The 22112-nt window shown below is 38.7% G+C and overlaps 1 protein-coding gene across 2 annotated transcripts in view; it reads right to left on the reverse strand.

Moving 5' to 3' along the window:
* Nucleotides 1–4787: 4787 nt before the first annotated feature.
* The window catches only part of BAZ1A (bromodomain adjacent to zinc finger domain 1A), a 64391-nt gene continuing 47066 nt past the window's right edge, over nucleotides 4788–22112 (reverse strand). For both annotated transcript variants that reach the window (XM_058838449.1, XM_058838440.1), the window contains 8 exons: nucleotides 21909–22063; nucleotides 19242–19390; nucleotides 11634–11881; nucleotides 11300–11523; nucleotides 9548–10017; nucleotides 8372–8514; nucleotides 6233–6320; nucleotides 4788–5772 (listed from right to left, as the gene is read on the reverse strand). In XM_058838449.1, the coding sequence (XP_058694432.1) occupies nucleotides 5582–5772; nucleotides 6233–6320; nucleotides 8372–8514; nucleotides 9548–10017; nucleotides 11300–11523; nucleotides 11634–11881; nucleotides 19242–19390; nucleotides 21909–22063 (1668 nt within the window). In that variant the 3' untranslated portion in view covers nucleotides 4788–5581. The remainder of the gene's footprint in view (nucleotides 5773–6232; nucleotides 6321–8371; nucleotides 8515–9547; nucleotides 10018–11299; nucleotides 11524–11633; nucleotides 11882–19241; nucleotides 19391–21908; nucleotides 22064–22112) is intronic.

Below are 22112 nucleotides of genomic sequence, written 5' to 3' on the forward strand. Positions count from 1 at the left end.
TTTCGTGGTTCTTTGAAATCAATCTGAGAAGACAGAAGCGAAAGCTGATCCTCCATGGCCATCGGCCAGCGTTTTGGAGAGTATGCTGTCATGTAACATCCTTGTAGGAAACTTGGCCCAATCAAACATTTCTCTCATCAAAAGCAAGTGACCTGAACAGCTGGATAAACGTTGTGAGCAAGCAGGGAGGCGCAGGAGGAATGCTGGAGCTTGCTGCCTTCTCCCCCCTCTGGCAAAGGCTGTGGGACGTAGGTGTGGGCTGAGCAGCTCCAGGCTGGCCGGCTGCTGCTTACCAAGAGCTGTTCGCAGGGCAGTGGCCGATACAGCCCTGTCTTTGGAGACCCAGGAAACAATTTTTTTTTCCTTCTTTCATGTCTAAAAAAATATATTTAAAATTAATTTCGGCAGTTTTCCAGGGAAGAAGCCCTACAAACACAGGAAACTGATATATTACAGTAAAGAAACAAACCTAACGTTTGTCTCAGTGCACTTTTTGGAAAACACATGCAGTCTGTGACTTTCAGCCCCAAGAATGTTTCAGGTGTAGCTTGTATTGATAGGTATCTTAATGTACTCCAAAATGCTTTCCATTACCTGAAGGGAGCCTACAAGAAAACTGGAGAGGGCCTTTTGACAAGGGCATGCAGTGACAGGACAAGGGAGAATGCCTTCGCATTGCCAGAGAACAGGTTTAGATTACATAAGAGGAAGAAATTCTTCACTGTCAGGTTGGTGAAACACTGGAACAGGTTGTCCAGAAAAGTTGTGGCAGTGTTACCCTGGCAGTGCTCAAGGCCAGGTTGGATGGCTTTCTGAGCATCCTGGTCTACTGGAAGGTGTCCCTGCCCATGGCAGCCAGGTTGGAACAAGATGACTTTTTGAGGTCCCTTTTAACCTAAGCCATTCTTTAAGTTCTAAGATTCATGAATGATGACCATTGTTCTAATAGTCAGTGACTTAGAGCAGTAAAAATCCCAAACTTTGCTCAAGTATATACACATACAGCCACAAATACACTAACATATTTTAGGGACGATGCTACATCAGCATCCCTATTGGGAAACAAAGTAATCTGTTTATTTGCCTTTCTAATTCTTCTGATTTTCAGCACAAGTTATTTTACCTTTTGCATCAGTCTTAATCCAGACGTCATCTTCAAACCTGAGTGCTCTGAAAGCTTTCTTATTGGTGGTAATGGGAGATTCTCTGAGGGGTTTTCACACAGGCCCAATACTGGACTTATACACAATCTATCACTTTGAAGGCAAGGTTTTAATAGCACTGTCTAAGAAAGTACCAAATTAAGGGAAGTGGGTAGCTGATGAAGGACAAGAAGAATACATTATACTTGGTAGCAGGCTGAGGAATCACAGAATATCCTCTTGCAGCAAGCTGGGTAAAGCACCAGAAGCACCTCTGCAGACCTAGACTATGTCACTGTTGTGAAGATCAAGGCAGTTTAGCAGTGCAAGGGAAAGATCTCTTGGAGTTACAGCCAAATGCTGTACAAAAAAATTCCTGCAGTCATCTGGACACTCACCGGCACTTTCTTTAGAGTGAAAAGGCTTTTACAGGGTAGAAATAATCCTTGCTAGCCTCAAGAAGCATTATCTGGAATTGCTGTGATCAGTTACAACAGTGATCACCAAAAGGTAATGTGACCAGTGTTAGATATTTATTGAATACAAACAGATAAAACTTGGAAGGGACAAGATTGCTGCAGGGTAAGGATTAATTCAGTGGTTCCATTAATGATTCATAAACCACAAGTGTAATCTCCTAGATCCTAAACTACTGGATTACCAGTGCTGCAGAAGCATGGTGTTGGGTAGGACTCCAGCGCGGTCTGCTGTCCCCAGAGACCTGCTCCCTGCACATGTCCATGGAAGGCTCTTCACTTCTGGACTGTGACAGATGCAGGGACGGCTGGCTGTGGGGCAGCTGGTGACTGCTGTGAGTGGAGTGGGGCTGTTCAGGGTCTGCCTCCCTATAACTATATTATACATTCAGGCTGTTTTTCAGCTGCTACATACTGGTTTCTAATGCCCATATTCACTAAGATTATGCTAAGATCATCTTTCTTTATTGTTAATACTAACATTTAACTGCTCTCTCATAAGTGCTTGAAACCTCACCCCTCCACAAGAGCCATCCAGCAGTGGGGTGCTGGGGTACTGGCCCCAGCTCAAACCCCTCACAAAGAAGACTGCTAGCTCACATCCGTCACGTGGACTGCCAGACCGAAGCAACACAAGCTTTCCAGCATTGTTACAGACTTCCAGAAATCAGACTTCCAGCAGGAGAATGTGACACTGGATATGCCAGTTCAGGTGATCACCTGCCTCCTAATACAGGTGAAGGGACTTGATACAGCAAGTCCTAGCTACACTGGTGTTGACACCTAAACGTGAACAGCTAGTATCAGCTTGACTGCAACCACCACAGGAGGACACAGCCAGCATTTGAAGTGGCCTTCTCCTTGTGACCTCATCCTCCTTGGGTAGGAAGGGCTGCTACTAGCACCAGCAGTCACTGCAGGGATTGGTCTTCTTTATCTTTGGTAGTCTGTGGTGGCCAGGAGGTGAGCAAGTTGTCTTTGAGGAAATGTGTTTCCTCAAATGTACTGGTGTTTCCTGGACAAGAGAATCCTCTTGGCTGGGAGCCCAAAGGGACTGGTCCCATGGTTATTAAAGACTTACGTACAAAAAAACATCAGAAGAAATTGCCTGGGGTAGTTACTCAGCTCTGACATGAATGAAAGAGGCAGAATTTGCACAGCAGTAAAACCAGCTGGTATTGCAGTATCTGGATACATGCCAGGGCTAAGATCTATGTGAGCTACCAAGAAGGGCAAGACTTTCCCTGTTGCATTTTGTTAAAATGCTTAGAGGACAGATGCTATACTTGAAGCTCAAGGAAGCCTACTACCTGTTTTCTGTAAGAGTCTGGTACAGCCTCATTAGTTTGAATCCAAGAGAAAGCTGTTCACCCTATCCATTTTGACACCTTTGTGACAAACTTTTGGTTGGAGCCCCGGACAGATACTGCACAGACCTTACCCTGTGATGGTAACATCAGGTGGGATGACTAATCATAGTAACATACATATATGTTAGGGAGGAAAGATGGATGAGGAGCATGAATATTTCAACCCCTAAGACAAGGAGGGAGATAGAAGTAACTCCCCTTTCTCCAAAGGCCATAAGAAAGATACCCTGACATAGCTCAGAAAAAACATCACTGAAATTTGAAAAAGCTTTGAAGAAAGTACCAGATCAGACAGTCTGCTCTGAGGAACTTGGTTCATGCCCCGTGAGCACCACTAAAGCCAAGGACAGTCAGATCTGAACTGCACATATGGCAGACAGGACTATTTTAAGCACAGCTGTTCAAAGCAGAATACTACTTCCTGTATTTCACTTTCAGTGTATGTAAGTGAGGCCTCAGGCTTGCAGACTTAAAGGGAAATTTGTAACTTCATTCAGCACAAGCATACAAACATCACTGTCATAAGCAGAGATTTGGGTTGGATTGCTCCCACTTGCTCTATCCAAACTCAGTTGTTGAGGGGATGCTACTGAAGGAAATAACCTTGGAAAAAGTGATAGGAATGAACAGCTGGGAGTAGGTTTGGGACAGAAAGTATTTAAATTGCATCTGCCACAGATAGACTTATTCAGCTCACTGTGCCCCTCCTCAAAATGTGTTCACATTCCAGTCAATGGGGGTTATTCATGTGAACAAGAATGAACACAACTGTTTGTGAGAACTACTAGTCAGAACTTTCACAGCCTCTCAGGACTGGACAGATGTAGGGGTATCAAGTACAACTTACACTCTGCAACCAAGTCTTCTGTTGCTCATATTCCTTGCAGAATTTAGCATTCTTTACTCGGAGCATTTCTTTTGTGGGAACAAAAAATGTCTCTTTAATCTGGATAAGAGATGTCAGTTCTGAACAGGAAAGCCTCCACAGAAACTCAGAAGTATTAGCAGACATTTTTGAACAACATCCCTCCCCTTTCTCATTCTAATAATTTTTAAAAATTATTTTAAAAAACCTTCAACCCACAGCTGCAACACTTTGAACTGATCAGTCTTCTATGCACTGCCACCCATTCCCTAAACTCAAGAGAATGCCCTTTCTTGCCACCTCTAAGGCAAGGTAAGCACTACAGCATCCAAAGAAAGCCCACAACTACACAGCAAGTAATTGTTAGGAGCATATTCAGGTTTTAACCCTTTAACACAAGCTGCATAAATACAGGGGGAAAAGATGCTGCAGCAGCAAGCCTCAGGTTTCAGTTTTTCCTACCATTCTCGCCTATCCCCCAAACTTCCGCTCCATACTTTTTTCTTGGAGTGTGGCATATCTACAAGAGGGCAGGCAGGACTGATTTAAACATATTAACTCGAACTGAGCTTAATAAATTTAAATTAATAAATATTGAAAGTAAAACTATCAGGCATAGTAAGAATAGTTTAAAGAAGCTACTGGCCGACTGAACAAATCTGTAAGGCTTTACACTGTTAGAGATCCAAATTAAAGATTCATACTTGCACTACTTACGTTACTCTGTACATACGGATGGACACTTGCATCCCTCAGAGATCAGCTATGACAGTGGCTGCAGCTGCCCAGAGTGCTGGCTGGGGTACACATACTGGAACCAGATTCTCCTGTGCTGCCTCCAGCAAATTGTCCTCATAAGTTAATGGGAAGGTGATGTAGCAGTACAACTCAAGAGGAAGTCCAAGCTCAACATACTTTGAAAAAATGTGTCATTTTATTTGTACACTTCCAAAGTTGAATGTAGAAATTTAAAAGTACAGTCCTGCAAATTTACTCATTGCTAGAAGAACTGCCAGGGACACGAGAAAGTATTTATTGATTGATCATCAAGTCAGAGGGGAATAAACAAACAAACAAACAAAACCCCACCCCCCAAAATTTAAAAAGTATGGGACTTTTTTTTGCCCCAAGTACAAATTTTATAAATACAAAACAAATTCACAAATTACTTTGAATGCTAAATAAATATCTACTTAATAAACTCAGACCGAATACCTCCAGCCAGCACTGGTACAGTACTTGAAAAGATATGCAGTTGTACTCATTAGTGTTGAGAAGATATGCTCAAACAAGTTTTAACAACACACACAGTTTCTTCAACTGTGCTACAGCAGAAGATTTTCTCTGAGTTGATAAAGCCCTCAATACCACAGCTCCTACAAAATCTAGAGGATGAAACAAGGTTATTTTGTGCAGGAAAAAACAAAGTACTTCTGGAAGATATCTGAACACATGAATGTATTAAAAATGTACAAAACCTCTGTAAACCAGTACTGTATCCAGTACATCTATCAAAATTATTAGACACTGAATAAAACTGTAGCAAAGGTAATCTTTCCTACATTCTCCTGAGTGCTTAATATTATATTGAGAATATAGTGCAGGCCACACTTCAAGGTGGTTAAACAGTTGTTATTGCTTTAAATAGACATGACGACTGCGTAATTTAACAATCCATTTTAATGAATGTAATAAATTCCCTCAAAAAAATCCTTTGGAAGGCAGAGGTTAGATTCGTGACTTCTTCGCCGCAGGAGCGGTGTGGTCCACGTTACCAGATGTGATCGGAAGTCCAAGCTTTTGAGCCTGAATGTGGAAGAAAGCCTGAAGTCTAGTTCCAGCTTTTGCTTCACTTGTGTTACGAGGGTTGTATTCAAAGCAGTTCGAAAACATCAGCTCAATATCTTCAATGAATTCAGCTAGTGAATAAAATAAATTAATTACAGAGTTGCAACACAAAAATGTCCTTGCATGTATCAAGTTTCTATCACTGTATCAGTGCTGTTCTGTGGAAACATTCTTAAGTTTCTCTGATTATCAATACAGGAAATAAAAATCAGACAGAAACAACAGTACCTTTTCTAATATTCCATCAGTGTCACTCATTGATATTAAAGGCTTGAAAAATTACCCAAAGTTTCATAGCTGCCCATTTCTTATCTATCTATCATGTATGTTAGTAGTAAAGGAACTATATTCAACAGATTTTATTTTAAAAATATTAGTAACTGCTCTTTTAAAAAACCCAAAACACACCACAAACCCCCAAAGCAAACACAATTTCTGTTTTCTAATCATCTGACACAGTTCTATTTTAGGACAAGTATTTAAAGTGAGAGAACATGGTACAATATACCCCTTCCAATAAATAATACTTACATGCTAACTTATATTCACATTTATTCACTTTTTCACGAATGATATTTAAGGCAATAGGTTTTTTGATGATATCATAGTAGTCTGGTACCTAAAACAAAATCCAAACAAAAAGATTGATGGACAAATGGCTTTAAATGGAAGCTTAAATTCTGCCTATGTAAAACATAAAGCAAATCATGTACCCGAAAGGATTTATGTTTCGCTTTTAAATAACAGAGGAATCCTACACAATTACCTTCACTGCCTGAACTGATTACTAGTTTTCAGGCACTGCTTTTCTGTTTTTTGTATCATTCAGTTAGCAGAATACAACAAACATTTGCCAGAAATTTAATGAATAAATCTACAACTGTAAGAAAAGTGCATGACCAGATAAGCATTATCCGTTCCAGCTATTCCCATCTGTCAAGTACAAAAATTATTTCCAATATTATACATTTTTTATTTTTCCTGTAATATATTACAATGTTAAAAGCTCTTTAATCATGAGTAATAACCATTTTGACTCCACAATTCTTCATTCAGAATTCTGAGATTCCTTTTCATTGTAAATGAAATCCTGAAGAGCAGCAAGCAGGAGACTGTATGCAAGTACCAGAGAGCAACCACCACTCCAGAACAACTATGGGATCAAGAGTCAGGGAAGCAAAAGGACTGCCTAACCTTTAAGTGTAGTGATCATCTGGATCCAATTTTGAATTCCAGTAAGCACCAAGTCTAGGGTGACTGTCTCACAAAATGGGGTGGGGGAAGTGAAAGGAAAAGGTGTATGATGCAAACATGACTTCCCCCTCTCCAAGGAAAGATACCCACATGCACCATCATGTATGTTTTAAAACAAAGTTTTTTGTTATGGCCTGTAATTTTACTCTAGATCAAGTGCAACCTGCAAATGAAGCTAAAGGAACAATTAGTAGAGAAACAGAATTAAATTGACATATTTTTCATTCCTTTCCCTTTAGGAGTGCTGTTTATGCAATTACTAAAATGAAAAGTAATTTTTTCTTTCTGGCTTGCTGTGCACAGACCATTCAATGTACTCTTTATACTGTCTCAAAGGCAGCTATAAGATTAAACCAAAATATCTATCACGATGAAGAAAATTTGGGTGAGGTATGGACTTTTCCTTCCAACTATATGGAGACTATCCCTTAGTGATTGATTCCAGCAAACCAGAGTGCATTGAATTTTGGCAGTTTAGTTTCAGCATCAAAATTAAGTTGAATTCTCCATCCTTCCTTGCATTCACCAGATTCTTGCCCTTCCCAACGTAATTCCAATACTTTAGTAAGCAGTCACTAATCTCCGTTTAATTCAAAATTCCTCTCCTCCTCCTCTATGCTTACTTCATTCATGTTTGTACATCACTCTCCTTGTCCAGGTAAGATAAATCCTTCCAAATATTTGTGACTCTGAATTCAGAGTTTCAGGTCTTCATTAAACAGCTATCACTGCTAATTTCAGCAGAACTTTTAAAACGCCGAACTCCAGATCCCCAAGAATGTCTGTGCAAAGTTGCACCAGACAGCTTGGAAATCACAGGCACTTTGGCACGGTCAGATAGTTCCAGCAGTGCCTTACAAGCCAGTGCAGTCTGAAGAAAGCAGCTTTGGGAAGTTTTATTGTAGTAAAAACATCTGGAGCAGCACTTACTTAGGGTGCTCACAATATCATCCAGTATTTTGAAGTTTAAACAAGAGGGAAATTAAAAATTAAGCTACAGAATCACTTTTTATTGCATTATACTTAAGATCAGTGTGAAGTTGTTTCTATTTTATTATTTATCACAGGTCTGTCCTCAGAATGTCTTTGCATAAATTAAAGATTAATTCAACTGATTAATTAATAACCACTACCTTTAGCAGTCCTGTGCTCTACTTATTTGGTTGGGTGTTTTCAAACCAAAGCATTTCACATTTTAAAATGCCCAGTGAAAATCATGCTTAAAACTTTGTGAATACCACATCAATTCTAAAAGTTATTTCTGGCACCAAATATCTGAGCTGAAATGCGAGAGTTCTCCTGAATCTCATTGCTTGGCTCTATCCCCGTTTGGACCATGATGTAAATTCCCAAGGTTTACCAGCAGCAAGCAGGACTCTCAGCCATTACTGTTCCCTCTACAGTTCTGTCAGTTACCTGGATTTTGGAAACTAGTTTCATGAAAGGCCAGCTGTCATCATGTCGCACCAGTTCCACTATGAGTTGTTCAAAAGCTGAGAGTTCATGGACTCCGCCTTGACGACCTGAACTTCTCCTGTTCAATATTGGAGGAGATGATTCTGGGGAAAAATGAAACAACCCAACACCACACAAGACAAAATTTAAAGCCTGACAAGTAAAATTAAAAGAAAAAAAGAAGTTGAAACACCATTATTTTGGGGTACTAAAACTGTAGTTTAAAAGCACAAGTTTTGTCTAAAGTATTAAATATACTCCAGTCGTGTGATTTACTACTAAAATGTCTCTCTTGTCATACAAAATGCTAAGTACCAGGACTTAGCTGGGTGCCTCCTCCATTCCATTAATTTTGGACATTATTTTTTTCACTGATTTCAATCTTAAAACAATTTGTTAAACACTTGAAGAAAAGCCCTATTAGAGAAAAAACAGAACAAGCTGCCTGCTCCTAACTTTACTTTCACAAAACCCCTATTCAGAGTGGTTTTATCTGCTTTCAAGGGTAGTCAGCAGGGTGGTTAAAGGAAAAGCTCAGAAATTCTGAATAATGACGGACAGACACAGTGCAGAATACAAGGCTGCCACACTGGAGTGCAAGCTCTTTTACGCTCCTCAGTCTCACACTAGGTCCTTTTTGTTTTTAATAGGTTATTGTATCTTTCCAAGTATTTCCTTACCATCAAAGTATTACCTTAACAAGCAAGGACACTGTTAGCCCTATACCAGACAGACAACATTTTTCTTCTAGTAGCAGTTTCTTGTTGTGTGTGTATATTCCTATTTTCGCTACCTTGCCTCTATCTGCGTTCTTCACTGTTTAATTCTTTAATAAAATAAAATCATAAAAGCTACAAGTAAACATTCTCATTTGCATGGATTAAGACACTGTCAAATTTTCTATTCACTTATAGAGCATATTGTGTGCAAATATGAAATTTCAAGTATGGATACGATAAATCTCAGATGGCTGAAAATTTTAAGATTCACTTATCTCACTGGAAAACAAAGAAAGTGTCTCATTGGAAGTGGCAAAACTGCCTTCAACCGCTACTTCCAGTCTCCATGCTCTACCACACAAATATTTTAGCAAGGAACAGAATGTGGATTTTGCTGTGATGAACACACTTCTCTAACCTGTAGATTGTCGTTTTCTGCCTCTTCTCTTGGGCTCGGCAACAGGAAGAGAGAGCTTTGAAGCAGAAACTGGAAATTTCCTAAGCCGTTCACTGGGGTCTGCAGTATCAACAATTCTAAATCCAAGAGAGTTGGAAGGGCTGTTTTCCAGTGTGCTATCAGCACTCTTTCTTCCTCTTCGTCTTCTTCGAGGACCAAGTAACTCCACAAAAACATCTGCTTGTAATGAACTTTGGCTCTGACGAGTGGTCCGACTATTAAGTCTTAAAGTAGGCTTTGTCACTGCTGAAGAGGCTGATTTTATATTTCTTAAACCCCTTCTGGTAATTTTTGACGAAGATTCAACTTGCTGGCTCCGAGAAGCATATCTTGCCTGACGCTGGCTGTTCTGACTTGAGAATGGATTGTTGAGTTTGGCTGCTCTCATTTTTAATGGAAATTTGACCTGGGATCTTCCTTGCTTTGATGGGCTACAAAGTGAACAGTCATATTTATTTATTCCAAAATGCCATTCATCTCTTCCCTCAGTTTTCCAATTCAGCATTTAAAAAACCCAGCCATTCAAGGTTGAGCTGGTGAGCAGCTGACTTGCAACCTGATGCAGTCAGTCACCCATAATTACCATTATCTTAAATACTTCTCTGGGGTCTCAATAAAATGTTACATGGAATACATATCTTAAAGAAATGCTCAGGATTCTGATCACCTTTGCAGCTTATGCAATAGGAATACATCAACTGAAGCACCAGTTATCAATTTCTTTGAGTCGCTTATTTCTCACAGCAAGTGTTAACCACTAGGATTTCTGTACATTATTATCAGCCACATAAATAAAAGACACTTGTAAAATGCTACATATAAGAGTTATGCTCTTCTCAGGGTTTATAACTAATACTCAATACTCCCCTTCCTTTACAGGGGAGAGAGATCCTAGAGATAAATTTATTTCCTGAGGACATGCACATTCCCTCCAGCTACTGAATCTCAACTGTCAGAACTGCAAATAACCTTGCTTTAGACAATTCAAAAGACTACCAAAAAGAGAAGAAAAATACTCTGAGATCAGAAAAGTTTCCTTCAATTTTTATGCTGCTGGCATGTGTATCAAATCAAATTCTTACTGAAATTATCACTTTGTATTATTTAGTTGATTGTGTAATGTTCTTTGGTTGGTTGTTTTCCAAGGTGGTTTTCTTGGGTTGTTTTTTTGTTTGGGTTTTGTTTGTTTTGGTGTTGTTATGGTTTTGGGGGGCTTTTTCAGAGGATAAGGGTGGTTTGGTTTGTTTGTTGGCCTTTTTGAAACAGCTACTGCATTAGTAGCATCAAGCCTTCCCAATGTCATGTGGCCTCCAATGGATTGTCTTCCCTAATGTTCTAATACTTATTGTATGCATCTAGTTCTCCAAAATTCAAAACTGGACAAAAAGAACTCCAGGTTTTCTCCAGAAAACCTTTACTGTTTGAAACTCTCTCCACTTTACATTCAAACTGTAGCTGTACAGAACTGCAGCTCTGATGGCCTTCTCTCACCCATACATCCAAAGCTGGAACTTTTATCCTGAAAAGTGAGCCCAAGTCCAGTGGCCCCAACTTTTGTCAGTATTAAATCTTTTGGTAAAAGCCAAATTCTTAACAAGCTGCCATTTTTCTAAAAAATAAACATCTTTTTTAAACTAGGGTTTCAAGATACATGCTTATGTGAACAATTACTCCATATAATGATCAAGGTGATATTTCAACAGGCCAATTTACCTTATCTCTTCCTCCTCTTGAGATTCATCCTCCTCATCTTGCTCTTCTTCATAATGCTCCTCCTCACTTTGTCCCATCTCATCATAGTTTGCCTCTTCTTCCCCTTCTAGTTGTTCAGCAGTCTCTTCATCACTTTCCACAGAGGGTCTCTGTCTGGAGGAGAGGCGTCTAGAGCGCTGTTTTGGTCGGCACTCTGGGCAAAACCAATCTCCTTCAGGAATGACCTAGAAACAGAAGGGGAGATGAAGAGAAAAAGCATTAGCAACATGCAATTACGTTATAAGAACTATTCAAGTTCTGTGTGAAAAGGAAGCACTTCTTTCTCCTGAGATACCTTCAGCTTGGGCCTGATGCAGTATGTATGATATCCTCGGTCGCAGCCATCACACAGCACCATGCTTTCTGCATCGCCTTTCTTCCGACACACTTTGCAGCGAGCATTGAGGATGGACTTGGACCAGATGACACTTCGATCCAATGTAGACAGATGTAGGAAGACTTGGGATAAGCTGGTAGAAGAAAGAAGTGACTCTCTCCAGCGATCCAGAACTGTTTTATAGGACCTTCCACCATCACTGGCATCTTCCATTGAAGAAGGGGATTAAAAAAAATAAGAAAAATGACAAACCCCCACAGAATTATCAAACTTCTTTTTCAAAGATCCAGGTTATTCTAGAATATGAGGTAATACTATGACTGTCAAACAGACAGCAAGTAGCAAACTGGGATAATAATTCAACCTTTGTCTTATCTCTTCAATACTGGAGCATTTTCTCCATTGTTTCAAAGATGGTGGAGCTTTAAGATTTTACTCTTCAATACCTATTCAACTTTGAACTTGCAAGTACTTAGGTCATTAATAAGACAGTAAACTCAGATATCAACCTGGAACCTAATTCAATTCAATTTATAAAGTATGAAACGTTACTTAAGATTATGAAAAAATGATCACAACATTCAATTTAACTTCCTTTGTATTTACATTTAGAAATCGCAAAATGTTTAAAGAAAGTACCTGAAACTTCACTGGCAAAGAACAGCTTGAAGGCACTTATCACCCACTCTTGCTCCAGTAGAGTCTACCAGAGAACATTTCTGTCCATGCCTCCCTGCCTTTGCTCCTGCCCTGCGCTCTGCCTTCATAAGCACCTGCACCTCTGTGGGGCTGACCAGGTTGGGTGACTGATTGGGATGAAATGTAACTGTTTCCTTAATACCTTTTAAGCAATGTAGCACACAGGAGGGACCTGTGGTGCACATCAAGTGTCAAACCAAGTAACACACGAGTTCCTAATTAAGTCAAAAATAAATGGGGGAGGGAACAGGGGTGAGAAATTAGACGGTATTTTCTAATATTTTGGTTTGCAATCCAGGCCACACAAACACACACACTGGATAGCGAGGGGAACAGTACTGAATAGGAATGGGCAGCTGGGAACTAGAGAACCAGATAGGCTGTTTGAGAACCTGAGAGAAAAGAGAAGGTATAAATGACACCCTGCACTGCTGTTGCTGAGCAGAGAGCTAGTATCTTTATTGAAGCTGAAATTTATTTCTTGCATTTTAAAGTAAGAGGGTTTGAGGACAGGAAGAGACAATACAACAGTGCTTGTGATTATTGGAATGTCTGAAGACTTCTCTTCAAAAGTGATAGTCCAGCTACTACTGCTTGATCTCAGTTGATTAATGATGCACTCAAGTATATAATGCCACCTTGCCTGCTGCACTACTGACAGTGGGCACACAAATGGCCTGTGATGAACCTGTCTGCCAAATGATTTATTCTCAGGAATAGGAAGAGAAAATATCTAATAACAAATAAAATGAAAGAACAAAAATGAGACTAATTGCTCTCCTGGCAAGGCCCTTCTGCCTCCTCATCAACTGGCTGCCAGGATTTGTCTAATCTTGCATACATTTGCATCAGCAGCAAGCAGAACAAGAGAAGCTTTGGGAGAAGGCAGAGGATAAACAGGCAACACAGCTTCATAAATAAAATATAGCCACTCCTGAACTGCAAACCTGTATTTCCTAACATTTCCTATTACTTGGTCCTCAGGCTTCCTGTGTTAAATTCAGTCTTCTGAAGACAGTGGACAAGGTCCTTTTCACAGCACTGCAGTATATCTCCACGTTTGTTTGGTTTTTTTAATTCAGTAAGAAAATTAAAACAACTTAAATCAGATTTGTATTGTAACTCTTACTCTTAAAGACACTTTATCTCAAGCATATATATAGGCTGGCAAGCATTTATTTGGCTAACAATGACAGCTTCACCATTATTACTTTAATTTGGACGTTATTTTCAGCCTGGATTGGCTCACCAATATAGTTCATCACACAACATGACAAATATATTGCAACTGCGAATTTGCAGAGCAAGTAGAGATGAAAATTACTGACCACAACCTGCTTCAGCATGTCCAGCTGCTGAAACAAACACACTAAACAACACCTGACTGTTTTAGATCCCAACTGGTAAAATAAAAATAACACTTTTTTCTCCCATCCATCATATTTCTCCTTTATATTGTTAACTTGGAGGGAGAAACGGCCTCTTCCTTTGTGTCTGAGCAGCTCTACACTGCACAGTGGGATACCCTTCTGTCAGCTAAGTCCTCCAAGCCTTGCTACAATGCAAATGAAGTCATTTGACAGACCTATGCACTCATCTATCAATAGCTAATTGAGTTCAGGGAAGGGTTTTCCATTTTAGTGTTTCTAGAAAGGATATGCAGTTGCACAATGCTGTGAAGTTTCAGAAAAAAATGGGGACATTAAAAGAAAGAGGGGGAAAAACCCCAGGATTATGTTAACAGGCAGATTTTGGTCCCAAAGTGATAAAAAAAAAAAAATACAGTTCTTTATTTCTGGTTGCAGAAACCTTTTTTTTAGTCTTAAATATTTGAGCTGTATTTGTTTCATGTTTAAACCTTTGTCTTCAATATCTTCAATGTAAGGAACTGGCTACAAAATTAATTAAGTAAAAAACAAGAAAAAAAGAAAATCTGATAAAATATTCAATGCTTTCTAATTCTTAGCAATACAAGTAACATTTAAAATTTACCATCTCTCTGACTAGTCTTGTTTTTCACTCTCTTCCTCCTTTTATACCCCCAGTGGTGCCTTTCATCATCTTCTGCATTACCTAACATTAAATTCATAGAGTTATTTCAAATACCTTTTTGAAGCATGGCAGATTATTTTTTAATTAATTTTTATATTCCATATTTGTGTAGTCTAAAAACATGACTTGAGCAGTGGTTCTCAGTATGTTCACACAGTGCAGGGTAAGGGAGTACTGTGCATGGAGGAATTGCACATGCCACTGTTTACTTTGACTCCCACTACAAACAGAATGCTTGAACTAAAAGGTCTGAATTCCTACCCTGCCTTACCTTTCTGTCCATCTCTGGTGCAAATGGCCACAGGAGCAGATACTAACCACAGGTTTCTCAGCAAACAATTTGTCTGGTCTGTGACAACAAACCTCCTCACAGCTCAGAAAATGTAGCCAGGTTATGGGCACAGTTCTCAAGGACTGAGAGAATTAGTTCATCTGTCCATTTGAAACAATGTTATTTTGGACATTTTTGTGCAGTAGCGATCACCAGTATTAAAATTATTAAATTAACCTCCCAGGAAGGAAGAGCCATGGTGAACCTCATCTGCACCAATTACAAGGCACCTTCTTTGACTGTCTTCTCTGAAGAGTAAACAAAAATTCTGTATCATAAAAAGCCCATTTCCACCTTTGCTGCCTCTGCTCATGAAACTCTGCAGGGAAGTAATGAAAGCATAAGAACAAAGTATGTGTATATACTAATCATATCCCGGGATACTACTGGAAGATGCCTGATGCTATTATGAGGACAACTATAAATAGGAAACACCTTTGGGACTACAGGAAACAACAACAAAATTTAAAAAGAAAGGAATGGAATAAAGACAAGCAAAAAGGAGAAGAAAGTTGGTTTGGATTTTTTTTTTTTGGCATGCAAGAAGTGCATGGCACAAGTTACACCGTAGGCAGATAGTTCCCAACATCAGTCTCAAAGGTGCTCCCATGAATTAGAACCCAACCTTTTGCATGGAAATCTGAAGGATGCTTAAATAACTGAAGTCTTGAACTAGAGCAGAAGGCAGACTTTTTTTGTGGATGCCTCACTGAACTCCAGGGCAACCAAATCACTTCATCATTTTATACCTCAACTTTCATATTTCTGTAAAAGGAATGATGAGATCTATTACTGCACTGCAAAATATTTTGAAATGTAAGGAAAAGCAAATTTATATCAAAAAAGAAGCAAAATTCATAACAAAAATTACTTGTATTTCTTCCTTTTCAAATAATTTTTTTTCTGAGAAGCAGCACTTCAGAGTTTCCTTCAAACAACTATTTAAAAAAGAAAAAGGCTTTTTTACATCTTAACTCTGAAATTTTTGCAGGAAAACAATGTACTGCAACTGCACCCCCTCCTTTCCATAAGTCTCCTGTAACATTACCTTGGGCTGCAGTGAAGGAAGAAAAACCAAATTTTTTATAGTAGTATTTAATGAAAGAATTGCAAAAAGACAGTTCATAATTAAGAAATACATACAATTTAAATCATGTTACATTTAATCAGACAACAGAAGATTAGTGGGCATCTAGCAGCTCTGTAAAGCTGAAGAGGCCCTTTCTGGGGTTTCCAGATCTCCTTTCACATCACTATCTTCTCTGTCAGTCTTTTCTTGCTCTTCCACTTGAACATTTGGTATGCACCTCAACTCTAAACCCATCAGAATCACCAGCAAGGCTCTTGGCAGCCTGATAGAGCCTCAAACAAAAACGGAGCTGAGAGGAGCAGCTGGTCCTTTTACTGCTGTGCTGGGTCCCTTTGTCTGCTCTGCACCCTGGAGGCCACCAGCATAAACCTGCCAGTGACTGCAGGGAATTTCAGCGTGATGGCTTTAGGACTAGCAGCCACAAATGAAAACTAAAAATTGTTAAGTATGGCTCCATTGCCTAATAGGAACAGAGCAGAGTAAAAGGAGGGATAGAGAAAGCAAAGAAACTTTGCAGCAAAAGCAAGAACTGAAATAATGTCAAAGACAGAGCATTTTCAGTGTGGCTTAAATGCAGGGGCACTCTTTTTACCACAAGCGCTCCCCTGTACTGCTACCAAAACAGAACTCCTAGCAGTTGCTTGACTTCCAATATTTTACTTCAGTGGTAATTCAATCAGCCAAAATAGTTGGAATTATCAGATTTAACATGAGAAACAGATATGTAAGGCATTTTGTCTAGGGGGGGTTCCCTTACATAACTGGAACAGCTATTATAAAACACCCCTCCTGTTAGAAAAAAAAAAATGAGCGCAGAGACACAGTAATCTATATAAGAACAGTCAAATAAAACAAAAAACTCCTCAAACTAAACCTCAATGGTTACAAACTTAGAGCTAATTTCTATCATCAGAATACTGCTGGTCACACTCTAGAGGGGTCAGAGAAAAAAATACATCACAGCTCTGAGCACACAGCAGTCCTGAAAAACAAGTGTCTACTTTTCATGGAAAGGTTTAGTAGCACTACAAACACCTCCTTGTCAAGCTAAGTAGAGAACTTTTCTATGTCTGTTATACATATGCAATCTTGCCTTCATTCAGATTCCCCTCCTGCTAAAAGTGGCCCATTACGTAACTGAAAACATGAGAACTTTGGCACCAAAAAGCAAGAGGGAACCTGACACTGTCGCTTAATGGTTAGGGCAGTAAGCCAGAGCAGAGGACACCTGGGATCCTTCCTGCTCCTCAGTGATGTAGGTTATTCTATACATTACTGTAATTGTAGAGCAGTAGCATTTTTCACAGCAGAAGAGATGCACAGGCACATTACAGTAAACAAACATCAGAGATTTAAGACATGCAAAACACAGTATTTGTTTTCCTTATATGCTCCCTTTGTCACTCAGTATAAAACACCTAAGAGAACAGGATTTCCAAGTTAAGAAAAAACCAATCCACCATCACTCCAAAGGTAAGGTAAAAACATGAACCAGCATAAGATGATGGCAAAGTTGAAACCACCAAAAAGGAGACAGAGAACTGCTAAAAAACTTTCTCTCCAACACCTCTGGGGCATTTTTCTTCTTTTAGTCTTCTTCCTCTAACTCAGGATGCACAATCAATGGCCATAGCCTGCTAATAACCACGTTTTTCCCCTTAGGGTAATAGTCAACTTACAACTGCCAGCAAGGGGCTGTCAGCAAAATATTCTCAGACTCCGTATGGAAATAAGAGGCATATAATGCACAATGTATTTACAACTTGTAAAAGCATATGGAAAAGTATATGAAAAGTATGACAAATGCTAGAGGTACTGTCAATTAACTGTTGCACAGGCTGCAATCTAGTCATACAGCAGGAAATAAGCTGTATCATGCCTGGCTTGGAAAGTGCAGACATATTTGAGTTGACCGAACACCCAGCCAAGTAAAGCTTTTTTAAACAGCTGCGGTTTCAACTATTCCTATGCTCTCCCCTTTCATCTCAATCATTTGCTGCACTTCCATCTTCTAGAGGTCATCACACAGATATCAAAAGCTTGTGGAAGGGAACCCATGCCCACGTGTCAGTCTCTGGCACAAATCTAGCTCAGACCCATCTTCAGTGTTAACTGATACCCACACAGCAGGCTCCATGCAGGAGCAGCCAAGATGCAGAAACAACTTCAGATCAACTGCACCACAGGGCATTAATATCTTGTGTTAACACACCAAAACATGCATTTTCTTTTTCAGCTACTACAGCAGAGTCTGCCAGAGCAGAAGGATTTTACACACAGTGATTATCAGAGGAGAGTATCAGTCTACCAGGGTGTGTAGTAGCTGCTGCTCTGGAGGACCCTGGAATGCACTGCAGTGGCAAACCAGAGGTGAGATGTAAAGCAGCCCACCAAGCACATGGCACAGCTCATCCCCAGTGTGCCATCCAGACAGGAAGTCTGACCAAGACAGCCACCTTGGAAAGGAGGAACCACCTTTACACATTTCTCAATGGTAAAAGTCCACTTCCAAACTGCAAAAAGATCCAAAGGAAACCAGACCTGAGGAATCATGGGAAAACAAAATGACTTTATGCACTTTGGATCCTGTCTCTCACCTCTGGAGCCTCATTAGAGGAAGCCAAGTAAGGAATATGTGTCAAAGTCAAGCTATAATCCTGCTTTGGTTTAGATTTTTCTTGCAACCTTTTATTTCCAAGTTTTACAGCAAAAATGCAAAACCTGAGAATCTTAATGTTTGCAGTGTAAGTATTTCCTATATTTTACTGTAAGTATTCTATTATTGCTGAACAAGGTGAACTAGGCCTATATTGCTTTCACTGAAACAGTATAAAAAGAAGCAAACGTTTTACAACCTAGAACTGCATGACATACTGGCCTCAACAGTAATTCTGAATTATAGTATTCCCCCAGAAAGCTTGATCTTTTCTGCCCAAGGGTACAGTTTGTATCCCAATGCATAACTGCAACACCACAAAAACATGGTCACTGAAATAATCTAATGTTAAATAAGCATGTACTTAAGCATAAAATTTGCTTGTTAATTAAATACATTTTTAATATATATATATACATATATATGTATGTATATGTATATATATATTTACACACATATATATACACATATACATACATATATATACACACACATATGTATATATATATGTATATATATATTTACACACGCACACACACACACATATATATATATGGATATGTTAACTTCTTGTTCTTTTCCCCAAGATGTCCTTCTAAAGCATCCAGTCTTACAAAACAAACAAGTGGGCTTGGGGTCAGGGTCTTATAGCAGTGTTGGGGTGATGTGTTTGGTTTGTTAGTTACAAAATCTTACATAAAACTAGAGATACAGTTTCAATTCTGAGACTAGACTTACCGAGGGGTGATTTGAGAAACCTGCGCTCAATTCCTTGTTCTATTTGAAGCAGTGCAGACGCCAAGTAGTGGACCACATTACTGATGGGCTGAGGAGTACTTGTGCTTGTTGATGCAGCACTTGGAGCTTCTGTTTTTAACCCAATGAGTCTAGAAGGGAAATGTATAAAATTATCTTTGAAGTCTCTGAACTTAACACCAGCGATACTTGCAGATGTATCTACAGAAGCTTCTTGTTTTAACTTGATGTACATGCAGGGATTACAGACATGAATGGATACTACACAGGTGTGGATTAACTATCCTAGTTCTTATGTTTGCTCAGCTAGCCTAGCACATAAATCATCTTTAGGGAGCAGTTATATAAATTACAAGAAATGTGGATGAGAAATTTCAAAACAATTAAGATTTCCAGAAAATTTGATGTGACATCCATCACCTAGTTTACGACAGATTTCTGTGAAGAATATAGTCCCAATGATTCTTCAGTGAAAACATTTCCAGTGGTTAAGTGTAGCCTTTTAGAACACATCTACCTGCAAAAGTTCAGCTACACAAATCCCTACAATTCAAAAGATTTTTGAAAAGAAAATAAAGAAATAAAGTAATTTTTAAATGTAAATCAAGACTTGTTAACTTGTACATTCTCATCCTTGGAGGATCTTTATAAAATACTAACTTTTTGTGTAAGAGCGGTTAAAAAGCCTCCCAAACAATAAAAAAAACAACTAAAGAAAACCCCTGATACCAACCAAACAAACCCCACAAACAAACAAACCACCAAAGAGGTAGTTTTCCAATGAAACAGGGCCAAAAGACTAAGTAATAATTTCAAAATGTAGTTAATCTTTCTGAGCCACAAACATAAAGTAACGGGTAGGAGAGAAGCTCACACTACTGAAAATAAAATTCCATTTCTATTTGGGGTTTATAAAAAATTAACTAATTAAGACTGTCTGGATTCTGCTTTATTCTTGTGAATAAGCAATGCTTTTGGTTGTCCCTGTTCTTTTTTCCCCACTTAAAAGCTATTCATTGTATTTTGCAGTCACACACATTTTGAGAGCCTGAAAGCAAACAGAAAGAAAGCTGCATAGTTATTTACATTTCACTAGTCAAACTCCAAGGTCTTAATGAGATGTCACTTGCTCTGAGGTGGATAAAAAGCCTCACATCAAAACCAATCTATCACATGATTTCAGAATCCCATAGTCTGATTTAATATGCAAGACTTTATTAGAGTAGACTTTATTCAGAAACTCTGATGGAGTCAGTATCGAATGGAAAAAAAATTAAGCTACAAAGTTCTGCAGTTAAATTGAGAGTTGGCAATGGAACAAGTACCCAATGTTAAGTGGAAAGATAAATTTCAGCCTCTTAGTTAAAACAGTGGAATACTTCTATATTGTGGCTTTCAAGAACCAAATGCCTGTAAATTGTGTGGTTAATATAAAGAATGACCCCATCCTTTTTGCATGCAAGTAGAGAACTCTGATTCAAAGGATAGTCTTACAGGACAATTCTAATTCACACTGATGAATGAGAACTAAAATAAAATGAGAAAAAAACTTGAAGAACTTTAAATTCCTAACATCCAACACAGCCTTCATAAGTCCACTCAGAAATACAGCTTTTATACAAGTCTAAGAGGAGAAAGCATCACAAAATACATAAGGCAAACTGTATGTTAGTACAATGATTGTCTCAAATGATTTTTTTTTCCTGAAGTATTTCAGTATTCACACCCTGTCAAGACATAGAATTTCATCAAATATATTAATGTAGACCTTTATTTCTGAGAAGTATGCAACTTCTGAGAAGTAAGAATTTGGAAATCTTCACCATTTCTGTGATTTCCGAAGTTTGATTTACAACAAGAAGTGCTATCAGAGAGCCACATCTGTCTCAAATGTTTAAAAACCAAGCAAAACACCACAAAACACTTTACAGCTACAACACCGTATGATTTGAGGTTTCCTTCCTTTTACTATGTTGCAGCTTGCTCCGCAGAAGTATTATCCTAAAGCTGTAAGATCACTTCTCCATTTTGCTGCTATGCTTAAAATTAATCCAGACTATGGTTGTTGCCCTGGTGGTTCTTACTATGACTCAAAAGGTACACTGGCCAGTTCAACCAGAGATTTGTTACTATTACCATTATTCCTTTTCAACCCTCCTACTCTTTTCAGAAATCAAAGTATTTTGGTTTTGTTGTTTGTTTGTTGGTTTTCGGTTTTGTGTCTTGTTGGAGGTTCTTTCTGCTTGTGTGAGGTTTTTTTGTTTGGGGGGTTTTTTGAGGGGGAAGGTTCTTCTGGAAAACAAAACATCTATTGCCAGTTTAATTTTTCCCTGCATTTAAAATTACTTCAAAATGAATCCACATGTTCCTTCTTTGATAACTAATGTTTACTTTGAGCAGTGTAATATCTGAATACTGAAAGATGTAAAAATTGGTGCCTTAGTTTTATATGGTAATAGAACATCATCATTTCAGACTATAAACAAAAATGAAATCTTGCATTTTAAGATTTACAGTCTTAAAAATCACCATATGAAAGAATTTGAGGGTAAAACCAATTTGAAGGTCAAAAAGCCCCCAGACGATGAAAACCAGAGCACTGCTATAAAGCTCAGAGAGAAGAACCATTATTCCAACTACAACCCTTACCTGTCTTTCACAATAAACTTATCTTGATCATCAGTTTCCATTTCTTCAGATTCTTCATTCACAGTTTTAATAATACCATTTTCTTTGTTTTCATCATTCAGAAACTCATACCGCCCATGTTCTAAGGCTGCTCTCCAAGCCTGTCTGTCTGTAACCTGAAGCAAGCATATGAATTTGAGGTTTCTAAAGAATCAAAGGACACAA

This window comes from Poecile atricapillus, chromosome 1, assembly GCF_030490865.1.
Source record: "Poecile atricapillus isolate bPoeAtr1 chromosome 1, bPoeAtr1.hap1, whole genome shotgun sequence".
NCBI classification, from domain to species: Eukaryota; Metazoa; Chordata; class Aves; order Passeriformes; family Paridae; genus Poecile; species Poecile atricapillus.